Source organism: Capra hircus, chromosome 19 (genome assembly GCF_001704415.2).
Source record: "Capra hircus breed San Clemente chromosome 19, ASM170441v1, whole genome shotgun sequence".
Lineage (NCBI taxonomy): Eukaryota > Metazoa > Chordata > Mammalia > Artiodactyla > Bovidae > Capra > Capra hircus.
In genome coordinates, this window is record NC_030826.1 from 45,118,334 (window position 1) to 45,137,829 (window position 19,496).

The 19,496-nt window shown below is 36.8% G+C and overlaps 1 protein-coding gene across 2 annotated transcripts in view; it reads right to left on the bottom strand.

Annotated features, from left to right (window-relative positions):
- NSF (N-ethylmaleimide sensitive factor, vesicle fusing ATPase) overlaps nucleotides 1–19,496 on the bottom strand; it is a 149,455-nt gene that overhangs the window by 47,345 nt on the left and 82,614 nt on the right. For both annotated transcript variants that reach the window (XM_018065276.1, XM_018065277.1), the window contains exons 10-13: nucleotides 8,720–8,885; nucleotides 7,626–7,700; nucleotides 7,252–7,439; nucleotides 174–269 (exon numbers count right to left, since the gene is read on the bottom strand). In XM_018065276.1, coding sequence (XP_017920765.1) covers nucleotides 174–269; nucleotides 7,252–7,439; nucleotides 7,626–7,700; nucleotides 8,720–8,885 — 525 coding nt within the window. The remainder of the gene's footprint in view (nucleotides 1–173; nucleotides 270–7,251; nucleotides 7,440–7,625; nucleotides 7,701–8,719; nucleotides 8,886–19,496) is intronic.

Consider the following 19,496-nt stretch of genomic DNA (forward strand, 5'->3'; position numbering starts at 1 on the left):
ACAGAGTTACTGAACAGATGTTTCTTATACTGGACAGTTACACTATTGAGACTTTACGTTTTTCAAAAAAACTACACATGATATAATCTTCCAAAATACAGGGTAAAACAGCACTTATTCTTCTCCTGATTTGTTATTTTTTGACTTACGCATCACTTGATATTTGTACTCACTGGTTTGATATCATTTTCCAAAGAAGCAAGGAAGTCCCCTCTTGTCACCTGCAGGCTCTCTGCTTTCTCCATGTCCACTTCCACTTTAGTACTGGCCTAATGAGAAATGAAAACAAAGTGTAAAGGACTTCCAAGATTAAAGAATATTTTCAGCCTAAGAATATATCACCTGAGGATTTAAAAGGCCTATTTCCACAGAATAAAAAACATAAAAAACAAATTCACAAACACATATATGTCCTTCGCCTGAACGATTCCACTTCTAGGTGTTTATCCCATGAATATACTCACAAATGTGCACAAAGTTGTATGCACCAGGAGATCTACTATAGCAATCTCTAACAGCAGAAGACAGGAAGTACATTAAAGTCCATGGAGAGGGTACCAGTTAAGCGGATTATGACACATCTATACTGAAGAGCATCAGATAGCCATTTTTTCCCCCAAAATGAGGCACGAGGAGAAGAAAATATAAAGAGGGGGTCTCTAAGAAGGTGGTTCTCATTCTTGGCTGCCTATCAGAATGATATTCACACACACACACACACACACACACACACAGGTGCCCAGTTCAAACCTGTAGGATTTTGACCTAACAGGTCCAGAAGAGGGTACAGGAATTCATATTTTTATAAAATGCACAGGTGGTTCTGATGCTCAACCAGGTTTGTGAACCATTATCTTAGGAGACCAAGGACCTACGACTTTGGTTTTTACTCATACTTTGTGCTCATGACTCTGTGTGCCAGTTCCAAATACTCTGCTCACTGCACCTGGAGCTCCTACATAGAACAGACATCTGGAGAAGCGTCAAGGCCTTTATCAGCACTTGGAGCTGCCTGCACCTGATGAGTGAATGAGATACCAACACACTTTTTAATGTGACTGGGCTCACTCCCAATAGCACAAGGCAAGTGAGTCTAATTTTTAAAATGGTACTATGGGTTTTTTTTTTTTTAAACCTATCTTCAAAAAATCTGACTATAAAACCAAACTATGTTAAGCAATATCAACCTTCTAAAGATTATTATAAAATATGAGTCACGTGCTTTAGAAACTGACTGCTGAGACAAACAAAACGACAGACATTTTATAAAATCTCAGCCTTATGGGATAGAAAGAACTGTCAGAAAACTGGAACAAAACAGCAAACAAAATACACTTCTTTATCTCCCTTCCTGCCCCCAACCCCATGAAATCACAGAAAGTGAGAGAGAAAGGTTCAAAAGCAGGGAACATGAATCTGGCAGTTTTAACTTCCTAATCTAAGACAAGTCTCAGAGGAAGGAGCGGAGAGAAAGAATAGAGAGAAAAAAAAAAAAAACAGTAAAAGAAGAAAAAAATGTCCCCAGCTGAAGAAAGGTGTATCTTTGCAGTTTAAAGGTTTCAATGAGTAATCAGGGTAAACAAGAAGAAACTTACACCTGTCTAGACACACTACTGTAAGCTATCAGAGCATCAAAGGTGAAGAGAAATTTCTAGAACCTTTCTGAGAGACAAAAACAGTTCACTTGTAAAAGGAACAGAAATAAACACTAGAAACTAGGAGACAATGTAACCACATCTTCAAAAATCTACCTGGTTATCATTACCCCAGAAAATGATTCTCGTGTGTACATAGGGAGACATGGGCAAGTGTTTTCATAACGGTGTTATGAAATACTATTATGATTTCCTCTTAGAGTGAACCTGCATTAAAATGACAGAAACATAGCAATATGCAAGGAAAATCTTGTCTATTTTTTGGCATTTGCTGAAAAATAAGAGATTCTAGGACTGCAACAAGTGTAAAACTCATATTTTTACTATTAAGAAAGGACTCACTCAGTGAACGAAGGTGAATTAAGATGGTTGAGGGACAGTTATTTTAGAACAGGTTGTTTTCAGGCCTCCATGAATTTTACAAGTTACCTAATTGTAAGTAAGCAATATTACAGTTATAAAGTTTTTCTACCTATTCATTAAAATAAGTTTCTTAAGGACTTCTCTCGGTTAACTTTTACTATTTTTTCAAAAATTTAAAAAATTTTAAAAATCTACAATTCTGAATTTTTATTCATTCAGAAAAACTTTTCTCACTTGTCTGAATTAGATCAATCTTTTCTGCATTTTATTTATAACAGCTAATCAATATAGAAGAGGCACCATCTTTCAGCTTATTCCTGCAGAAACTAATAAACTTGTATTTCAACACTAGCAAATATCCAGTGGTCACCCTTAAATTTAATAACCTTTTAAATCTGACCTTTCAAAGTTCTTATCATTCCTCTTAAATTAAGGGTAGAATGACCTTAATCAATCAAAATTCTACAGAAAATAAAAAATAATTTTATTGAAATTCTGTAAACATAAATCACTTTTGATTCCTTTATAAAGTGCACATGTGTCCTGAATTTATTTCCTTATAACAGATTAGCACAGAAGAAATTTGGGTTATGAATCTTCTCTACCTGAAGCAGAAATTCCTTTCAGCTAAAAACAACCAAATGTCACATGAATTTTAGGTGACCACAAACATGGATCTAAGTATAAATGACATGAACATCAGGCGTTTGTGACTGGATTTTCCACTTGTTTCAGAAAACATGAAAAAAACAGGTTAACAGGGAAGACTCGTTTAGTTTATTCCATCTGACTTTGTCAAGTCTAATTCTTTTGAAAAGGAAGCAATATAACACTAGTGATGGCTTTATTTATTTATTCATTTGGCCACGCCATGCAGTTAACAGGATCTTAGTTCCCCAACTAGGGACTGAACCCAGGCCCTGGCAGTGAAGGCACTGAGTCGTAACCAACCGGATAGCCAGGAAATTCTCAATGGCTTTTTATAATACAAAGGAAAAACGTCATAATAAACAGATGAATGTCGTGTGTAAGTTCTACACCAACTGTAAGTCATTAAGTTTCAAATTAAATACTTATTCATCAATTACTACTAATAAAGCTCTGAATATATACAGCAATGAAAATACTAAAACCGTGTGCTTTTTGTTCAACTAAGAAGAGTCCTGCTGGGAAAACAACATTTAAAGACCTGGGCAGTGCAGTTTTTTTTAAATGCAGAAAAGAGAGCAAATAGTACTCTTTCTTTTCTGAGGTTAGTGTCTTACACATCTCTCCCTTTCCTGAAGTACCTATGAAGTCCTTTGCATTGGATATTCCACAGATACTGAAAATAATCAAACGCTGTTTGGTACAAAAAGTGTTGGTCACAAGGCTATATGCGTCACCTAAGTTTAAAGATAATTTAACCACATGGAAAAAGTGAGGGAAATAATGTCCACTATCTGTACTACTTCTTACTTGCAAATCTAAAGGATAATATGTTCTGTACAGTGGTGGTTAAACATTTTAGCTTTAAATTAGAAATATTATAACTACAAATAGTTAACCAAAATTTTTAAAAACTCAGATATGGAAAAGGATATATATTATATATTCTCAAATATATACATATTCTCAAAGTAGCCATAAAAACAAAATGGAAACGACAACAAACATTTATATAATCTGTAAGGCACTTTCACAAACAGTATTTGATTTTATTTTCACAACAACTTGATGAAATAGGTAGTTATTTCCTCTTGGCAAATCAGAAACAAAACAGCAGAAAGAACTGTAACACATAACCACACCTTCTAACTACAAAACCTGTCACCATCCCACCATTCCTCATTGCCTTGTGTGTAAATAAATCCAATACACATTGGAAGAAAGCACGTTTCTTAAGAGCGGCTTTAGAGACATTTGGGGATAAGGTTATCGTGATAAAAATGACAAATGACTAAATAAGATAAAAATCCAGTAGCTAATGCATATGAAAAATCTGGTAACTAATAAACTCGTAATTGTGGATTATAGCATCAAGAAGCACTGATGGTGGACTGAGGTGAAAGATCAGTATAGCGGGGAGCAGTTTCCACAACATGTATATAATTTCTCTTGAAGTCACCGTCACTTTAGCACTTCTCCTAAGATTTCTTACAGCAAGGAGGACGAATGGATGAATGAAATGAGTAGATCCACCTATAAAGGCTCCAGCACTTATTTCCCACACTATCCAGTCCTTTGGCATTCTTGGGGTCTTTTGTTTTGTTTTTTAAAGCAGTAGTACTACTATCCTCCTTGCCACAGGGTCTCCAGGATTTTAAAGACGTTTAACACCTTGTCTAAAGTGGCCTCTTCCATTACGGCAGTCGTCCCCAACCTTTCTGGCACCAGGGACTGCTTTTGTAGAGGACAATTTTTCCACCAATGGGGGAGGGTTCAGGCGGTCCTGTGAGCGACAGGGAATGACAGATGGAGCTCTGCTCCCTTGAGCACCTCCTGCTCTGTGGCCCAGTTCCTAATGGACCATGAGCTGGTACCAGCCCCTGGCCCAGGGCGTGGGGGACCCTTGCATTATGGCATCCTTGAGTGAGAATAAAGTCAATTATGTTATGCAAGGGAATTAATTATGATTTATGGATAGAGTTTGATTCAGAATACATATTTACTAATATAAAAAATATTTACTAAGCAGCTACCATATTCTCAGTATCAAGACCTAGATACTGTGAGAGATTCAGAAATGAATAAGATAAGGACTTCAAGCCTAGAACAAGGGTTGACAAACTTTTTCCACGAAGGGCTAGACAGTAAATATTTTAGGCTTTGTGGGCCATGTAGTTTCTGTTGCAGATACTTAATTCTGCCATTGCAGCATGAAAGCAGCTACAGAAAACACATAAATGAACAGGTGGGTCTGTGTTCCCAAAAACTTTATTTCTAAAAACTGACAGTTGGCCGGATATGGCCCATGGACCACAGTTTACTGACCCTTGGTTTAAAACCATTGCTAGGGTATATCCAAACAAAACATACTCAACCTGTTAGGCTTTTATTATTTCTTGCGTGAATTGTTACACAAGTTCCCCTCTCTTGTCTCATGTCGCCAACTTTACTCCCCTAACACTCCACTCAACCCAGCTGCCACAGTGAGCTTATGTTTTAACACTATGCCACTGCTATTCTTAAAACTCTTCAGTGACTTATAGCACTACTCACAGAAAAGGCGTCCATACTTCTGAGCACAATATAAAAGGCTCTTTGTGCTCCATCCCCTGCATTAGCCTCCTGACTTATCCCCCACCATGTCTCTACCTCCCCTTCCCCACCTTTTATGCTGGAGCAATACTGAATTATCCTTAACACACCATGCTGTTGTGTCTTTGATCCTCTGCGTATGTTGTTCTTTCTGCCTAAAATGCCTGGCCCCACCAGGAAACACGTTCACCCAGAAATTCCTCTGTGAAAGCTCCTCTCACTTGATAAGCTGACCACACCTGACACCTTTTCACTTTCTTACCTTGCATGTACTTTCTATTACTGTATGTGGAGGATTAGACTGTGAGCTGCTCAAGGGGAGGAAATGGGTGCAATAACCCTTAGCACAGTGTCTGGCATAGAGTAGGCTAAATAAATCCATTGACTGAAGGTCAACAGATGGTATCATAAATGATACATTACTATTAATATTAAAAAAAAAAAAAAGCCCCATGGCCGTGTCATGGGGCTTACTGAATCTCAGCTCTCCAACCAGGGACTGAACCTGGGCCATGGCCCTGGACCACCAGGGAATTCCTGGTACATTACTAGTTCAAGAAGGAAGAGAACACATCATCCTTGAAAGGGAGAATCAGAAAATTTTTTGAAGAAAGTGGTGGTACATGAGTCAGGTATCAAAAAGGTAAGTAGGGACTTCCCTGGCAGTCCAGTGGTTAGGACTCTGTGCTTCCAATGCAGGGGGTGTGGGTTCGATTTCTGGTCAGGGAACTAAGATTCCATATGCTTTGTGGCACAGCCAAAAATGAAAGAAAAGATAAGCAACATAGAGGGTAAAGATTCTCAGTAAAGCATAAAAAAAAAAAGCAACATCAGAGAAGTAGTAAAATACATTAATATCTGATGACTGGTAAATATTTCAGCTTGGCTGAAGTATATGAAGAATAACTGAGAACACACCAAGAAGGGCCAATTTAAGGTCATGTCTAAAAGGGCCTTAAAGACCAGGCTAAGACATCTGTTCTTTGTTCTGTAGATCATGGTTAGTCGCTGAAAGGTTCTGAAGAGTAGAATGCTATGAAACAGGAAGATTAATCAAACAGAAGATCAGTGGTACAATGAGATCTGAAAGATACTGTCAAGGTAGAACAGACAAAATCTGGCAAATAACTTGAGGTAGGGCACAGCAGAGTGGCAGAAATCAAAGATAATCTTGGAATTCTAAGCCTAGGAAATTGGGATAAATAGGGAAGTAGGAGCAGGAAGGAAAGTAGTAAAAAAAAAAAAAGTGAATTTGGTTTTGGAATATTAAATCCGAGACCTGATAAAACATCCAGGTATAAAACTGAAAGTGGGAGAAATATACTTTTAAAAGATGAGACATAAATCTGGGAGTCATCAAACTACAGGTGATAAGTAAAACCTGAGAAGGGATGACAAAGGATCAAATGCACTTTATCAAGCTTTGTTTACCAAAATAAAAGTATCCTTTGTATGTATTTCTCCTAAAGCATCAATAACATTATTGTATTAATTTGCAAACACATCCATTTCCCTGTCTATTCTTTGTGGGAAGAGGTTGTGCTTCATTACCTTTGTGTCTTAATACTTTGAAAACAGCTTAATACTTTGAAAACAGCAAGTAGGTATTTAATATGTTGACTTAATGAAGCAGCCCCCATAATTCCAGCATGTAGGACATCCAACTTCCTATGACATGTTACAAGTCAACATAGCACAAGTTTTTAAACAATTCTTCAAAATCACCATCTTCACATATGTGCATCAAATGGGGGCAACCTAAGTTAAATGGGTCAGTAGTTTCCACGGGGCAGGTGCTACCATTATCTTTTTTTCCAACTACTCTGAAGACGTAGCAGTTGACAATTAACTAATACCTTTCATCATGTCTGTTCTCCATCGAAAGTCAGTCAGCATTAGTTTAGCCCTTGGAAGGCTTGAAAGAAAAGAGGAAGAATACTAGCGCAGGACGTACAGGGCTGTAGACTCCTATCTGGCAGTGGATTTTACTGACCTTTATGTGTCTGTTCATAGCAGTGGACTGAGCTGCTCGCACCAGACCCTCCAGCTCAGCGCCGCTGAAGTTCTTGGTCTCTGCAGCCAGTTCTTTAATGTCTACGTCAGCAGAGAGTAACTGATGCCCTCTCATCCTTGCTGTGTGGATGTGAAGGATCTGTAATCGGCCCTTCTCATCTGGTAAGCCTGATAACATCGGAAATAAAATAGATAATTATAATCCTAATGCTTTTCTTATAGCCACTCAAGTATATAAATATCTGCTTTTCATGATATACAACTTCTCTAAAAAATATTGAGGTATATGACTTCGCTCCTGCTAATGAACTCTAATTACAGCCCCCTACCCCAATCGGTGACAGAGCTATTTACCTATCTCCATTTTAACTTCCAGTCTTCCAGGTCGAAGGAGAGCCTCATCGATCAGATCTGGTCTGTTGGTCATTCCTGAGCACAGGTGTTAAAACAATACACAAATGATCAGAATTCAAAAATAAGATAAAATACCCTTTTAGCATATGCAAGAATAGTTGCAAGAATTTCCCTGACAAGCTAAGAGGACAATTTTATAAAAGTCAAATAGAAAAGCAATGATTTTCAAAAATATTATTTGTTCTTAACCTAAGAAAAATATCTGGGGACTTTGCCCTAGTATTTCACTACTGTACACACCAGTGGAATATAAATGTAGTGAAAGCATCAAATATTTAAAAAGAAAACATTAGGTTCAAATGGGGTAGGTAAGCTGTCAAAGTGAGAGAGGGGCAATGCGAACATCTATCTCACTTCAAGATCCCTTCCCTTTTTTGTAGGCAAAAGGTTTTCAATCTTCATAAATAGCATAATTTGTGTTTTGTTTTCAAAGTCATCTTAAGAAGAACTTCAGTATATAGGGCAGTTAAAAATAAGTTATAATAGGGATGCATGATCTGCCCTGGCCTGCACAGAACCTGAAGAACCTCTGAGGACCCTTGGAGGCCTACAGAAACCAACGTGAAAGCCACCACTCACACAGCGCTGCCTTTTTCATCTGGTAACTACAAGTTTAAAGCCATGAGTCACTAGAACTCATCTTTCATTTGTCTTCTTGGGACTCGTTATTGTTCAGTCGCTAAGCTGCGTCCGGCTCTCTATGACCCCATGTGCTGCATCACGCCAGGCTTCTCTGTCCCTCACTATCTCCCAGAGTTTGCCCAAGTTTGCCTAGAGTTTACCCAGAGTTTGTTTATTGTGGCTAGACATTAAAACAATGAAATTCTTCAATATCACTTGATTCTAAGTGATTTTTGGCAACACTGGCCAAAATGTTTGTATAAAATTGCATATACATTTTATATGTAATTACATATAAAAATTACACTCAAAAATTACATATAAAATTAAAAGCTACACAAATCTGAATTTGAACCTGCGTATCTAATATTTTTGAAAGCACAGTACTTTATTTTTTAATCAAGCAAACATACCAATGACTAAGATGTTGTTCAGTTGCTCTACGCCATCAATTTTGGACAGCAGCTGGTTGACAACAGTGTCATGAACCCCTGTGCTACCAGCCATGCTCCCTCTCTGCTTGCAGATGGCATCAATTTCATCAAAGATGATGATGTGCAAACCACTGTTAGCACCAAGCTAGGAAGGGAAGAAATTACATTAAAGGTCATAATTTGAATATATTATCAAACAAGGTAATCAAGAAAGCAAAACAAAGCTTTCACTCCATTTGACTAATAAATATAGCAAGTATAATCATGGCTGCTGCCCTCTCAAAGGTGGAACTGCAGTCTAAGAATTCTGCAAAATAAAAGGCATTCCAGATCTCATATTTAACAAATAAAATGAAAACATACACTATATACTGATATAAATGAATATCCATCATAACTAACTATTTATTCACACACATTTCTTACCTCATTCTTTGAAAGAACTCTCAAACATTTCTTAATTCCATGAATTTCAACTCCTTCCCATTTTCCCTGAGTTTTGGTGAGAGGATAGCCCCCAAAGCAGTAGGTTTAATGTTTATCATAGTATATAGCTAAAGAGGAATTCCACTCAGAGGTGGACTGGAAACTGGACAAATGGGAGAAGGTACTGAACTTGATTCATACTCAGTTATATCACATGAAAAGAGACTGCTTCTTCTGAACAATAAAGTGAGAAAAGTGAAAGTGGAGTCGCTCAGTCGTGTCCGACTCTTTGCAACCCCATGGACTGTAGCCTACCAGGCTCCTCCCTCCGTGGGATTCTCTAGGCAAGAGTACTGGAGTGGGATGCCATTTCCTTCTCCAGGAGATCTTCCTGACCCAGGGATCGAACCCTGGTCTCCTAAATTCCAGGCAGACACTTTAACCTCTGAGCCACCCAATTTATCAAAAGAACACAGTCAAGCAGGTGCTGTTTCCTCTACATCGTGATTTCTGTTTTATTTTGTTGGATATAAAGTCATAATGAAAAAGAAATCGGTTTATATATTTTGAACTTCTAATAGATGCAGATACTTTTAAATGCCAACACTGATTAGGTTACATTATCATGAACCTTCTAGCAATTTATATTTAAGTAATTAACTCTCTTGTCAGGAACCAAAGGCAGAAGTGCACTGTACAGACTTTCTTTAAAAAAGAAAAACCATTAGGGATTAGTAAAACAGACAGGTGAAAATAAACATAACCTAAATACAACAACTCATGGACAAAATCAATGATGGCCACAACGAGATTCAAGATTAGATATGACTGGTATTCACTAAACCTCTGGTAAGGATATCATTTTTTTTAATGGACAAAATTTTGATTATGAAAGTATTAGATGTTAACTGAGAAAAAGTTATAAAACAAGTAGAAATAAGTTAAAAATAAATTATCAACATATCACTTAAAGATAAATGCTATTAACATTCTTCAGATTTGTTTTAAATTTACCTTAATTAAAAAACTGGAAACTCATTACATCTTTCATTTGCTTGAACATTAACTGTTTCTTTTTTAAAAATCTAAATTCATTATTTTTGGTTCTACTTGCAAAATACATGATCACTATAAAAAACTGGAACAATACCAAAAAATGTAAAGAAATCACCATCATCCAAAATCAACTAGCAAGAAATAACTGATATTAATTTGGTACTACGTAAAAGTTTGCATTCCTTTTTTCAGTTCAGATATCAGTATTTTAAGCTCTTTCCCATGCCTATAAGTATACATTGTAATTTTTATATTACAATGTATACAGCTATACATTACAATTTTTAATGCCCCATAATATTTCATCGTTATGATTGGTTTTATAATTTAATTCCTCTATTCCACATTAATTCTTTACTGTCAAAGACTTAGTAATTTCTAAGTTTTTAGCATTATAAAAGCTGTTGCAATGAACATTTTTATATTGAAATCTTTGACAATACTTCATGAAGGCAAATTGTTAAAAGGTGTGTTGAGTATTTTAATGCTCTTGAAATAGGCTTGCAAATCTTTTCCAGAGAGGTTTTATCATTTTATAATAATCCTACCACAGTATATAACACTGCTATATCTCCACAAGTAAAAAGTAGTTCCCAAATTGACAGATGAATAATGGCATTTCTCAATCATTTTTAATTGGCACTTGTCTAATTATTGATGAGGTTGGTACTTTTTAAAATCATTTATAGGATGAAACTGGAGCCGATTATACAGAGTGAAGTAAGCCAGAAAGAAAAACACCAATACAGTATACTAACACATATATATGGAATTTAGAAAGATGGCAATGACGACCCTGTATGCAAGACAGGAAAAAAGACACAGATGTGTATAACAGACTTTTGGACTCAGAGGGAGAGGGAGAGGGTGGGATGATTTGGGAGAATGGCATTCTAACATGTATACTATCATGTAAGAATAGAATAGCCAGTCTATGTCTGACGCAGAATACAGCATGCTTGGGGCTGGTGCATGGGGATGACCCAGAGAGATGTTATGGGGAGGGAGGTGGGAGGGGGGTTCATGTTTGGGAACGCATGTAAGAATTAAAGATTTTAAAATTTAAAAAGTAAAAAATAAAAATAAAATAAAAATAAAATCATTTATATATATTTTTACCATTGTCAACTTTTCTCTTATTACTCGTTCATGTCCTCTGTACATTTTTCTCTTGAGACTTAATAATTTTTATCAATTTATTAAAATTCTTTATACATTAAGGGTATTATTATATTTGTTATACATATTTTGTCCCAATTTGCCATTTGGCTTTTAATTTTACTTATGGTATATTTTGGCTTCCCTGATAGCTCAGTTGGTAAAGAATCCACCTGCAATGCAGGAGACTCTGGTTTGATTCCTGGATCAGGAAGATCCCCTGGAGAAGGGAAAGACCACCCACTCCAGTATTCTGGCCTAGAGAATTCCATGGACTGTATAGTCCATGGGGTAGCAAAGACTTGGACATAACTGAACAACTTTCACTCATGGTATATATTTGGTAAATGGAAGGGTTTTCAAAAATGTATTTTTACTATTTAAGCAGCCAACATTATCAATTTTTATTTTTATGATGTTTTCTGTTACTTTTATCTTTAAAATCTTCCCTTATTACAGACACTGGTAATCACCTACATTTTATTCTCTTGTAAATTTTTACTTTACATATAATTCTTTAATCTATCTGAAGTTTAATTTTTATATATAATACAAACCAGGTGGTTCAGTGGTAAAGAATCTGCCTGCCAATGCAAGAGATGCAGGTTTGATCCCTGGGTTGGGAAGCTTCCCTGGAGAAGGACATGACAACCCACTCCAATATTCTCGCTTGGAAAATCCCATGGACAGCAGAGCCTGGCGGGCTACAGTCCATGGAGTCACAAGAGTCGCACATGACTTAGTGACTGAGCACACACACACACAGAATCCAAGTAATTCTTCAAATATTAGGCTGATCCAAAATTGTTGACTCAATAATCTTTTCTTCATCAAGACAGTATTTCTATCAGGTTTTATATTTTTACAGATGATAGGTATTTTCAGCCTATACTATGGACAGTAGCACCTGGGGCAAGCTCTTTCTCTCCATACCCTTTTCTCCTTTATTATAACTGTCTTGGTTACTTTCAACCATGTTTCCTGCCCCATGATTATCAGAATCCTTCTACTAGAGTGAAAATACGTTCTCCAATTAAAAACAAACAAAAAGCCAAGTTTTGACTGAAATTGGATTTAATCTCTAAATTAGTTTAGGAGGTACTGACATGTTTATTCAGTTCTAAATATCTCTCTCCAACTATTTAAGGCTTTTATGTCTCCCAATAAAGTTTTGTACTTTTTATCATATAAATTTCTTCTTAAAGATTCCTATTTATGGTTTTTGGCAATCATGAATGGGATTTTCACATTACATTTCATATATATACAGTATATATGTAGAAATGATAATAATTTTTTGTATTTATTTTATATCTGACTACTTTACTCTCTTATTTATGCTTTTTTTAGTTGATTTTTTTGAATGTTCTATGTAGACGATCATATTATCTACAAGCACAACTGTGTGCCCTCTTACATAACAGGTATTCTTGTTGTAGGGTATGAGAAATTATTCCTGAACAAAGGCAAATAGAGGAGAAAGAGAGGAACTAACAGACAAGAATTCAGACGCATGCAGGGCCACTTGAGCACAAGGCTAAGGGGGAAATGCAGGCCCTATAAACGGGATAATAAAATTTACCCAACATGAGAAACAATAGTTACAGTACTATCACAATAGGGATAAAATCCTGAAACAGGCCTTTCTAATGAAAGAGAAGATCAAACACACACCCACACACGCACACACACAACTGCAAAAGCAGAATGCTCTGTATACAAGATGATTTTAATCCTGACTTTAGGACGGAAAAGGAGAAATACGCAGTTGGAAGGTCAGCGAGCAACACTGGAACGTAACGAGGTGAACAGACTCTTTAAGAGGCTTTTGGTGACAGGAGTAGTGATGACTGAAAAACGAAAGCCTTAGGTTTGCTTACTGCCTGCAAGTGGAAAGGGGGAGCAACAGCAAACGTAATAAATTACCTGTGATCATGATAAGAAAGCTTCAGAAGGGAGAAAATTCTTTTTTAAGTTTCTACCATGAGAAGACTGAACTGTTAACAGGACATCTAGTTAGAAACATCCTCCAGACAACAAGATATAAACTGAACAAAAGAGGACAGAAAGATAGATGTGAAAGTCATCTACAAACGGCAGAGTATAGAAGCAAATGAGATTCTGTAAGGAGATGAATCATGTAATTAAGCTGGAGGAATATAAAAGCCAGACAGATTCTGGGCTACAGTACCAGAAGATGATTCCAATAAAGTCAACCCAAAGAAAACAGGATCAGGAAAACATGACAAAGATGAAAGATGAAGTGCTGTGTCAGAAGTAGGAAGAAAAATGGTTCTGAAAATGACCTGAAGGAAATTGGAAAGGATCTAAAACACACCTGAATATATACTTAAAAAAAATAAAAACCAGATAAAACATAGTATGATCAAGCAGTTCCACTCCTGGGTCTACAGTAGGTCTGCTCGTAACTGCCCCAAACTAGAATCAACCCAAATGCTCTCTAGCGGGTGAGTGGATAAACAAACTATGGTATATCCACAGGATGGAATATTACTCAAGAGTACAAAAGGATGTTTGATACACGTGACGACTAAGATGAAAGCTCAGAGGCAACATGCTGAGTGGAAGAAGCCATTCTCAGGTTACATACTATGGTCCCATTTATATGACACTCGAAAAGACAAAAGTATAGGGATAGACAACGGATCAGTAGTTACCAAGAGTTATTGGCAAAGGGACAGCACAGGCGAGTTCTGAGAGGTGATGTAAATGTTCTGCATCTAGATTTTGTGACTGTTACATGAAACTATACACATGTCAAAATTCGTAAAAGGGTACACATTGAAATTCAGAAAAGTTAGTTTTACTTCATAATAATAAATAAAAAATATAACATCTTATCACACATTCTATTATTCATTATTTGGAATACTCTTCATTCTTTAATGCATTCTTATGCAAGATGACAGTCATGTGTTCATCAAGGTTTTCAAAATTTAACTAAGGTTCATTATATTTTTTTCCAGAATATAACTTACAAATTGTTCTCCTTCCACAATGTTTTAAAACTAAAGTCTGAAAAAATAACTTAATGTCTCAGTTATTGCCATATTTATTAACAGATATCTAAAGATAAATGATAGCTTGTTGCTTAAAAAAACTTCAACACCAAAACCTATTCACCTTTCTATCTGTAGAGAAGATAGAGAATGAAGAATTGAAACTACAATCTTAGCTTTGCCAAAAAATTCTAGACAGTACAGTATTAATTCTTGCTGTCTTCAATAAAAAACAAGGACACTCCTGTCTGTGACTGAAAAGCTGTGAGATTTTATGCTATTTTTTTTAAAGACAGCTTTATTCAAGGTTGTCTGTCAATACAGCATAAAACAAAAAGCTGTTATAACGTATGAATTTTGCTGTCAATGTGCCTTATGTTACCACTGGAATCATGACTTCCTTCTCAGTCCAACCTCAAAAATCATCTGTATGGAAGGGAAGCCAGAAACAATAAGAACACTGTGCTTGATTTAATGATCACAGGAGCAATCTTCCCTAAACATAATTCAGTACAATTCTGACCTTTTCAGAACCTTGCTAATCTTGAGACTTGTCATCAGGTCCCTTCCCCCAACCTAGGGAGTACAATAACATCAATTTCTACAGGTGCGTTATTTAAATAAAGGCAAGTTCTTATTGTAGTAAATTAGGAATTGGGTAAGGAAGATGTCAAGATTAATGTTCACAGATTAATATAGCTGAATCATCAATAAACCCTTTACCAAAAAGTTTAAAGTTCCATAATCCAATCCTCTTCAATTCACTGACTTTTAGCTCTGTTCTTATGTGCAAAGTCTTCCCCCACAGAAACAGCTGATGCCACTGAGCCCCTGGCAACAGCCTTGGAAAATGGCTGTTCTATATTTAGCTAGTTTGACCTATATGCAAGTGTTCTTCTTTGTCAGCCTGGACTGTCCAGAATCACAGAGGTGATGCTTTTCTTTATTATGTAACACATATATACTCTCCATGGGGCCATTAGCTGAATACACCAAGCCATTTCTGGGTGTAAGAATTGAGAAAAGTATATCAGAAAAACCTAGCTATGATTAATACCTACCTAGAAATTCTTTGCCAACTCAGTTTTATTATTAAGTGTCATATTTAAACTGTCTGCAAGTTTCAAATCAGCAACAAAGATACCTATGCAGCCATGTAGAAACTATCACAACAGATCTTATAAAATGCTTCTCACCTGCACCTGATGTTTAATCCTCAGTATACCATTAGGGTCCATTAGAAACACAATTTTGGTTTTTAATTTTCTTTGTTAAGCAGTATTAATATTTATAAAAATTGGTATCGCATGATGTTTTTTCCCTAGAAGTCTGCTACAGGAACAAAAAGGGGGGAATTTTTTTTTTTTTTTTTTCCTATGCCCCATGGCATGTAGAATCTTAGTTCTCCAATCAGTTATTGAATCTGTACCCCATGCTCTGGAAGTGCAGAGTCTTAACCAGTGGACCACCAGAGAAGTTTCAGAAATTATTATTTTTTTTTAATAGAAAAGAACTCATTCTGGGAACTCCCTGGTGGTCCGGCGGTTGGGACACTGCACTCACCGGGCCCAGGTGAGATCCCTGGATAGGCGAACTAGGATCCCACAAGCTATGCAGCATGGTCAAAATAAAATAAAATTCATTCTATCTTGCAATTACTGTATGGGTCCATTGGATCTTTTTATAAATCTAAGATATATTATGCTATTTCAACATTCTAGAAATTATGTCATCATTACTCGTCAATTAGTCCTATAAAAAAATGAAAGAATGATGGTATTTCTCTGAAGGATGATGCAATAGTAAAATAAATATCGGATGACATCAACTTTCAGCATTTTTACTGTGTTGCCCAAAGTATAATATCTGCTTTCAAAAAGGTATAAAAGAAGTCTAGACACCATCCACTATCTTTGTTGCATGATTTTAGCTTTAACTGAACACAGTTCAGATTTTTTTATTTTATGGCTGTAATGGCAAAGAAAAGAAAATCAACAGAGGAAAACATTCTGCAATTATTGGATGAATCTAAAGATGAATACAAAGAGTGAGATAGCAGCACCGGAGATGCTACTGAAGATGATGAAATGGATCACTCTGAGTAAAATCTGACTATGTGCCTTTAGATGACGGTATGCTAACAGACTGTCTCAAACTCAAGGATAAGTAAGACAACAGATGCTGAAGGCAGGTATTACAAAATAATAAGAAGAAATAGATGATGTAGACATTAAAAAATTAGACTGGCCGTTAAAGAGCTGTATACAAACCTAAAAATAAAAATATTTTGCAGTTATAGAGTGTCTGATGGCCATCCTCTTTTCAACAAAATTATAAGCCAAATTTAAAAAAGAATTCTTCAAGTATTGTCTTGGTGACACTTGACAAGTAGAAGAACCAGAAATAATGATAAACTATAATCTATGAGAGATGTCATTTGAAATTTACAATCAGTGTACAAGTTCATGCATGACAACTGATGAACAGTTACATTTAGAGGGTCCTGCCCATTTTGGATATACATTAGTATCTATTGATCAGTCAACAGATGTCTTCAAAATCAAGAAAACATGGGATAAAAATTTGGTTTTCTATATTTAAGCTCTTATTAAATAGTTTAACAGTCTCTGCTTCCCTTTATTTTTATGTTTTTAAATGATCTGTAAATCAACTTATAAGAAATTTTTAAAAAGGAGTTCTTTCAATCCAGATAGTAAATGGTAATTAGACTATTTTTCGTGGTATTCTGAGCTGTACAAAGATATTTGAAGCAAAAAATATTGTAGTATTAGGGATGAAATCCCTCGTGGCTCAGACGGTAAAGAATCTGAATGCAATGTGGGAGACCTGGGTTCGATCCCTGGGTAAGGAAGATCCCCTGGAGAAGGGCATGGTAACCCACTCAAGTATTCTTGTCTGGAGAATTCCATGGACAGAGGAGCCTGGTGGGCTATGGTCCATGGGGTCGCAAAGAGTCGGACCTGACTGAGCAACTGACACAAGGACACAAGGGATGAATGTAACACTGAATTGGCTCCGGGACTGTCCGAAGAGTTGAGATCAGTCATTAGACTTGCAGTAATATACTAGGACCCAACGCAGCTGAGACAGCTAGAGACCTGAACATGAACAAGAAGTTATTGGAATGCAGGGGAGAAAACCACCTTGGGTAAAACTGAAATGATTAAACACCCAACAAGCAGATTTGAAGCAGTAGAAGGGCTGTTATAAAGGCAATGTTTAAAACATTTTTACCACCAACAAAAATTAGAAAAAGTAGAAAATGACAGGGTTTAATAGCACTAGATTAAAAAAAAAACTGATGTTATGTTTCTGGTGTTATTCATATTGGTCCACGTACATCTGCTATTTATTTTAACGTCTAAGATGATATTCTATTTCCTACTGGGAAGAATCAAGACGTCTCTACTTTTCCCCCAACTGCATACAGTACAACCAACATTCTGATACCTGTCATTTTGTGCATAAGTGCAAGAGTATTTCTCTAGGGTAGCTGTCTTGAAGTAGAGCACTCATGGGTCATGGGGTTTGTGCATTTTCACTGTTATAAGATGCTGTCAAATTAATCTACAAGCTATTACCCACTGTATATCTAATTTATACTATGACTAGTAATGTATATGAAGTCCTGTTTCTCTACAACCTCATCAACTTTCGGCATTATTAGCCTTTGTAAATTTTATCAGGTTGTTAATAAGGTGGTTTTTCTTTAATTATGCTTTTTCCTGAGCATTGTTTCATTTGCTTATCTTCAGTCGGGTTCTTCCTCTGAGAAATTGCTGTTTCATATCCTCTGCCAGTTTTTTAAACTGTGGTGTTTGTCTTTTTCTTACCTCTTCAGTTCAGTTCAGTCGCTCAGTCGTGACCGACTCTTTGCGACCCCATGAATCACAGCATGTCAGGCCTCCCTGTCCATCACCAACTCCCGGAGTTCAGTCAAACCCATGTCCAACGAGTCAGTGATGCCATCCAGCCATCTCATCCTCTGTTGTCCCCTTCTCCTCCCACCCCCAATCCCTCCCAGCATCAGTCTTTTCCACTGAGTCAACTCTTCACATGAGGTGGCCAAAGTACTGGAGTTTCAGCTTCAGCATCAGTCCTTCCAACGAACACCCAGGACTGATCTCCTTTAGGATGGACTGGTTGGATCTCCTTGCAGTCCAAGGGACTCTCAAGAATCTTCTCCAACACCACAGTTCCAAAGCATCAATTCTCTGGCACTCAGCCTTCTTCACAGTCCAACTCTCTCATCCATATATGACCACTGGAAAAACCAATCTGTTGTTCCATGTCCAGTTCTAACTGTTGCTTCCTAACCTGCATACAGATTTTTCAAGAGGCAGGTCAGGTGGTCTGGTATGCCCATCTCTTTCAGAATTTTCCAGTTTATTGTGATCCACACAGTTAAAGGCTTTGGCATGGTCAATAAAGCAGAAAGAGATGTTTTTCTGGAACTCTCTTGCTTTTTCGATGATCCAGCGGATGTTGGCAATTTGATCTCTGCTTCCTCTGCCTTTTCTCAAACCAGCTTGAACATCTGGAAGTTCATGGTTCACGTACTGCTGAAGGCTGGCTTGGAGAATTTTGAGCATTACTTTACTAGCATGTGAGATGAGTGTAATTGTGCGGTAGTTTGAGCATTCTTTGGCATTGCCTTTCTTTGGAATTAGAATGAAAACTGACCTCTTCCAGTCCTATGGCCACTGCTGAGTCTTCCAAATTTGCTGGCATACTGAGTGCAGCACTTTCACAGCATCATCTTTCAGGATTTGAAACAGCTCCACTGGAATTCCATCACCTCCACTAGCTTTGTTCATAGTGATGCTTTCTAAGACCCACTTGACTTCGCACTCCAGGATGTCTCGCTCTAGGTCAGTGATCACACCATTGAGATTATCTGGGTCATGAAGCTCTTTTTTGTACAGTTCTTCTGTGTATTCTTGGCACCTCTTCTTAATATCTTCTGCTTCTGTTAGGTCCATACCATTTCTGTCCTTTATTGTGCCCGTCTTTGCATGAAATGTTCCCTTGGTATCTCTTAATTTTCTTGAAGAGATCTCTAGTCTTTCCCATTC